This window comes from Carassius gibelio, chromosome B3 (genome assembly GCF_023724105.1).
Source record: "Carassius gibelio isolate Cgi1373 ecotype wild population from Czech Republic chromosome B3, carGib1.2-hapl.c, whole genome shotgun sequence".
NCBI lineage: Eukaryota > Metazoa > Chordata > Actinopteri > Cypriniformes > Cyprinidae > Carassius > Carassius gibelio.
Window position 1 is genome coordinate 47616233 of NC_068398.1, and position 6607 is coordinate 47622839.

Below are 6607 nucleotides of genomic sequence, written 5' to 3' on the forward strand. Positions count from 1 at the left end.
ATATTTATATTTACCACTGTGTGGCATTCCCTCTTCTTTTAGAAGTCTGCAAACATCTGGGGACTGAGGAGACAAGTTGCTCAAGTTTAGGAATAGAAATGTTGTCCCATTCTTGTCTAATACAGGCTTCGAGTTGCTCAACTGTTTTAGGTCTTCTTTGTCGCATCTTCCTCTTTATGATGCACCAAATTTTTTCTGTGGGTGAAAGATCTGGACTGCTGGATGGCCATTTCAGTACCCGGATCCTTCTTCTACACAGCCATGATGTTGTAATTGATGCAGTATGTGGTCTGACATTGTCATGTTGGAAACTGCAAGGTCTTCCCTGAAAGAAACGACGTCTGGATGGGAGCATATGTTGTTCTAGAACTTGTATTCCTTTCAGCATTGATGGTGCCTTTCCAGATGTGTAAGCTGCCCATGCCACACGCACTCATGCAACCCTATACCATCAGAGATGCAGGCTTCTGAACTGAGTGCTGATAACAACTTGGGTTGTCCTTGTCCTCTTTAGTCTGGCTTACATGGCGTCCCAGTTTTCCAAAAATAACTTCAAATTTTGATTCATCTGACCACAGAACAGTTTTCACTTTGCCACAGTCCATTTTAAATGAGCCTTGGCCCAGAGTAAACGTCTGCACTTCTGGATCATGTTTAGATATGGCTTATTTTTTGACCAATAGTTTTATTGAGTGTTAGCTGGCAACCGTGATTGTGTTCACGGACAATGTTTTCTGGAAGTATTCCTGAGCCCATGTTGTGATTTCCATTACAGTATCATTCCCGTATGTGATGCAGTGCTGTCTCAGGGCCTGAAGATCATGGGCATCCAGTATGGTTTTCCGGCCTTGACCCTTACACAGAGACTGTTCCAGATTTTCTGAATCTTTAGATGATATTATGCACTGTAGATGATGATAACTTCGAACTCTTTGCAATTTTTCTCTTAAGAAACTCCTTTCTGATATTGCTCCACTATTTTTCGCCCATCTTGACTTCTGAGAGACACTGTCACTCTGAGAGGCTCTTTTTATACCCAGTCATGTTGCCAATTGACCTAATAAGTTGCAAATTGGTCCTCCAGCTGTTCCTTGTGTACATTTAAATTTACCGGCTCTTATTGCTACCTGTCACAACTTTTTTGGAATGTGTAGCTCTCATAAAATCCTAAATGAGCCAATACCTGGCATGACATTTCAAAATGTCTCACTTTCAAAATTTGATGTTATCTATATTCTACTGTTAATATGATATACATTTATGAGATTGTAAATTATTCCATTCCTTTTTTACTCAAAATTTGTACAGTGTCCCAACTTTTGGAATCGGGTATGTATGTTAATTTACTATATATGTACTCAATACTTGGTAGGTGATCCTTTTGCTTTAATTACTGCCTCAATTCGGCGTGGAATGGAGGTGATCAGTTTGTGGCACTGCTGAGGTGGTCTGGAAGCCCAGGTTTCTTTGACAGTGGCCTTCAGCTCATCTGCATTTTTTTGTCTATTGTTTCTCATCTTCCTCTTGACAATATCCCATAGATTCTCTCTGGGGTTCAGGTTTGGTGAGTTTGTTGGCCAACATCATGGTCATTTAACCAACTTTTGGTGCTTTGGGCAGTTTGGGCAGATGCCAAATCCTGCTGGAAAATAAAATCAACATCTTCAAAAAGCTGGTCAGCAGAAGCAAGCATGAAGTACTCCTTAATTTCTTGGTAAACATGTGCAGTGACTTTGGCTTTTAAAAAAATATAATGGACCTACATGGAAACTTAACACTAGACTTCAAGCAACTTGGGCTATGAGCTTCTCCACCCTTCCTCCAGATTCTAGGACCTTGGTTTCCAAATGAAATACAAAACTTGCTCTCATCTGAAAAGTGGACTTTGGACCACTGGGAAACAGTCCAGTTCTTCTTCTCCTTATCCCAGGTAAGACACCTCTGACGTTATCTGTGATTCAGCAAATTCCTTGACATTTCTGTGTGTAGTAGCTCTTGATGCCTTGACCCCAGCCTCAGTCCATTCCTTGTGAAGTTCACTCAAACTCTTGAATTGATTTTGCTTGACAATCCTCATAAGCAGCAGTTCTCTCGGTTGGTTGTGCATCCTTTTCTTCCACACTTTTTCCTTCCATTCAACTTTCTGTTAACATGCTTGGATACAGCACTCTGTGAACAGCCAGCTTCTTTGGCAATGAATGTTTGTGGCTTATCCTCCCTGTGGAGGGTGTCAGTGATTGTCTTCTGTACAACTGTCAGATCAGCAGTCTTCCCCATGATTGTGTAGTCTAGTGAACCAAACTGAGAGACCATTTTGAAGGCTCAGGAAACCTTTGCAGGTGTTTTAAGTTGATTAGCTGATTGGCATGTCATCATATTCTAATTTGTTGAGAATTGGTATGTTTTTGTTAAATGTGAGCCAAAATCATCATAATTAAAAGAACCAAAGACTTACACTACTTTAGCACAGGTTGCACCTGTAGTCAACCGGTTTAAGAATACTTGAAATAAAAAGATAAATTAAAGATAAAACACAAAATAAAACATAAGCCAATATCAGTTGTACGGTACTATCTCTGGTGAAGTGTCACATGACTGTCATGATGAGCACCCCCCACTTGTGCCCTTCACAAATAATGAGTGCATAATGCTTGTTTACAAAATGATAAAAATCATTTCAAAATTGAGAGACAATGTTCTCGTTGTTGTAAAATCCAAAAAATTTAATTAAATTAAAACAGACAAATTTTCTTAAAAATACAGATATTCAGAGCACTGGCAAAAAAACATTTAACTGAACTGATTTGTTATTGTGTTTAATTTGACCGTTTGGTTGTAATTGTATTTATATGTACAGATAATATTGTTTTTATGATGTTTAACATCCATGATGGCACTAAAGGTGTCCTGATATTTATTGTAGATCATAGTGCTGTTGTCTTTGTCTTGATGAGGTTCTTCACTGGAGCTGAAACCCGTCCTGAGTGCTGCGTCATCTTCACAATTCCATCTGAATCGGACAGATAAATTACTTAATAATAATAATAACAAAAAAGTTCAGTATCAACATGAAATATTTACTATGCCTACAAATAAAATGAGGCTGGAAAGGATAGTGTCTTTTCTATAAGTAAACAAATCTAAACCATAAAAATTACATATATTTAACCTAGTATAAAGATTAAATATTTTAAATACATTTATTTCATACTAAGTATAGTTCTAACCTATTAACATATTTATGGACATATTACACAATTTAATTAAACTTTATTTGGAGTACTACTTGTACACAATGCACATTTCTTAAAAATAACATTTCTTAATTAAGACTTAAATGTTTTAATGTCACTATTGATAAGGACTGTATGATCTTTGAATAATATCAGTCTTCACATGCAAAATATTTAAAGTATACCTGAAGTATTGCAATAGTTCCACTTTTGGACAATCTAATATATTTTCTACTACTTCAGCACTACTTAAATGCATTAAGTAAGTAGAAAATTAGTTATTCCAATTTAAGAATACCAATTTAGTACACCAAAAGTACAACTACAGGGTATTTCTATTAAATGTAAATGTATTTTGTAATATTCTTAACAAGAATGAAATGTATTTCAAATCAATTTCAAGTTAAGCTTGTCACTTTTACTAAGACTTTGCAATAAAGTCTCAATTGTTCATATTAATGCATTAGCCAGTCTAATGTGGTCTAACAATGAAAAATATATTTGAGCTACACTGTTAAAAATATTACGTAAAATATACGGTAAAAAACCGGCAGCTGTGGTTGCCAGAATTATACCGTAAAAAATACGGTAAAACTGTTTTTGGTTTAATGGTTTTATACTGTAAAAAACACAGTTACATTGTTGTAGGTTTAACGGTTTTACTTTATATTTACAGTTTAATACCATAATTCAACTGATATAATATTAATATACGAACTTATTGAAGCACTGAAATCGGTTTTGTACCTTTGTATTACACTGTTAGCCACCAAAAGCAGGTGGTGATGGGAGAGTCACGTGGTGAAGCAAAGCCCATCACAAGCAGCTTTAAAATAGTAAGATACATAGAAGGTGCACGGTGTCATTCACACAAGCACTAAACACCATCATGGTGAGACTCATTAAACTGAAATATGCAATAAACATAAATTGAACAACATTTTATGTAACATACAAAACTAATAAACATAACAGATGAGAAAAAATTAAGAGGAAACATAGTTATTTCAAGGAAAAAAAATCAAATTCAAACAAAATTTGAAATGCAACGCAGAGAATTCTGGGAATGTAAGCTCACGTTTTTTTCCCAGTAAAGTTTACAGGAAATTACCGTTAACCAGTAAACAGGTTTGTACTGTAGCATTTTCACAGTTCTTTACCGTTAAAATCACAGTCATTTTTTACAGTGTACATTTTTGTACCTTTGTTAGTGTTTATTCATGTTAATTCACAGTGCACTAGATAATGCTGGCACAATATAGAATTTGAATATGTATTCGTAAATGTTGAAATTATCGTTCAGATTTATAAATGTTGTGAAAGTACTGATCAATGTTCAGAGCACATTGGACAGCCACAATTACACAAAACTTTGATAAAACTGGAGAGAAATTGTAAAAAATCCATATTTTTAGAAGCAGTTATTAAAGAGACAAATGTTTCTTACCTGTCTGACCATTATCCTGCAAACATTCACTGAATAATACAGGAACCACAATCACAGGAGCCACAATCACAGGAGCCACAATCACAGGGGCCGCAATCACAGGGGCCGCAGTAATATGAGCCACCATCACCAGCACCACCATCACTTGAGCCACCGTCACAGGAGTCGCAATCACAGGAGTCGCAATCAAAGGAGCCACAGTCACAGGAGCCACTGTCACAGGAGCCACTGTCACAGAAGTCACCATCACAGTAGCCACAATCACAGGAGCCGCACTCTTTTGAAGGCCCTCCAGACGTCTTCTCCTCAGTCCTTTGCTTAGGTTTAGGACTTTGGGTTATTGTATGACAATGACATTGGCATTTGTTATTGCAATTCTTTTGGCAGTTTATACATCCTTCTTTGTTGTTCTCAAAATCCATGGCTTGTCTAGGAGTTTGAAGTGATCTGTTTGAACAGGTGAGCTGATTTGGTAAAATCCTCAGATCTTACAGCAGATCAATTTTATCTTGTGTGAATCAGGATGTGGTTTGAAGGCAAGGTCTCTCAGGTCTGAGCATGTGCAGAAAGATGTCTCTTACACACTCATACACAAATGTGGACGTAAAAACAAATCACAGCGTTCCTTCTCCTTGCAGGATTAATATTATATTCTGGTATGTTTTAGAAGCTTAAGAAATATGCTTTTGAGGACGAGTTGCACCAGCTCCAAGCCTGGTGAAAGTTAATGTGTTGAAGCAGTGTATGCAGATGTTTTTCAATATGACATTTAACCCTTGTAACTTGAGCAACAAGCTGAGCTAATCAAATGTTCTTGCTCAATAACTGAAGAGGCAAAAGATTTCTGGAGTTCATCTGTGTGACCTTTGTGTCTGTAAAGGCAAGTGTTGGTGCTGCATGTCTCCACAACCAATGACAGGCTGTCGATGAAAGCTTCAGATGAGGCAGGTGGATGAACTGTCAGACTACCTCCAAAGTAATCAGAGAACAACAATAAAGGAAATTGTCAAAATGAGTTGCTACTGTAAGCTCTTCTTTCATGTGAATTAAACATTTGATAACACACACGCTATGAAGCATCAGGTATAAGGAAATAACTAATTTATTGTCAACACAACTCAGTATACTGAAGAAATTATGCTTTGCGTGTGTGTTTGTGGTTTCTCTACAAAATATATACAAATAATATATAAGTATAATCAATAACAGTAATCACAACAAATATAATCACAGTAACTTCCACAGTGAATTTACTATAATACATATGAAGTAATTAATACAGTAGATGGGAAAACTGGACAGAGATGAAGCTGCTGTCTATTAGCACGCATGTGCCAGATAAGTAATTTGACTCTTAGAAATGTATATTTGATAAACCATATAACGAATAAATACAGAAGATTATGTCATCTAAACATAACAGAGATATATGTAAATCTAGTATGTAAATATACACACTTAACACTTAACTTGGACACACTGAGCAGTTAAACATTCATAAACCTAGTAGAGAATAGTAGACTGCTACTTACTTTATTGCCCCGTACACACCGTTAGCAAAGACTGCTGTACAGCTTTCATCTCTGCATCAGTTCAGTGGGCGGCACCAAAGACCTGCGGAGCACTGATTGGCTCGCTGGATAGATATAGCATGAGAGTCAACTTTGATGTATTGCAAAGGAAACGAAGACACATAAATACAACCACAATAGGGTTTTTTTTTTTTACAGAAAGGTCTGCGGGAAAATAGAGCAACAGTCAAAAACTTGAGACAAACAGTAGAATTGCAAAACTGAATGGCAAAGGCATATAAGCCTGGAGTCAGTCTAAATTAGATAACCCAATATGACTGAATCTTATACAGATAGGTTTGTGTGGTTGACACATACTCAGATGAATCACCATGTGGTATTATATACCATATTAA

The 6607-nt window shown here is 36.5% G+C and overlaps 1 protein-coding gene across 2 annotated transcripts; it reads right to left on the reverse strand.

Annotated features, from left to right (window-relative positions):
• Positions 1–2577: 2577 nt before the first annotated feature.
• LOC127952325 (proline-rich protein 27) lies at positions 2578–6318 on the reverse strand. Of its 2 annotated transcripts, none has more exons than XR_008152900.1 (3): positions 6213–6298; positions 4681–5645; positions 2578–3010 (listed from the first exon to the last, which is right to left on the reverse strand). XR_008152900.1 is itself a non-coding variant. In XM_052550726.1 (3 exons), the coding sequence occupies exons 2-3, from the start codon at positions 4925–4927 to the stop codon at positions 2925–2927; spliced, it is 333 nt and encodes a 110-aa protein (XP_052406686.1). In that variant the 5' UTR covers positions 4928–5649; positions 6213–6318; the 3' UTR covers positions 2578–2924. The 2 variants fall into 2 exon arrangements, 1 of the variants encoding a protein (XP_052406686.1); XM_052550726.1 differs by having other exon boundaries at positions 4681–5649; positions 6213–6318.
• Between the last annotated feature and the right edge of the window lie 289 nt (positions 6319–6607).

Excerpts from the sequence above, each read along its gene's own strand:
- LOC127952325 (XM_052550726.1), bottom strand. The coding sequence starts at position 4,927 with ATGGTGACTTCTGTGACAGTGGCTCCTGTGACAGTGGCTCCTGTGACT. Across the intron at positions 3,011-4,680 it reads GCAGGATAATGGTCAGACAG|ATGGAATTGTGAAGATGACG; the intron begins GTAAGAAACATT and ends TGTCCGATTCAG.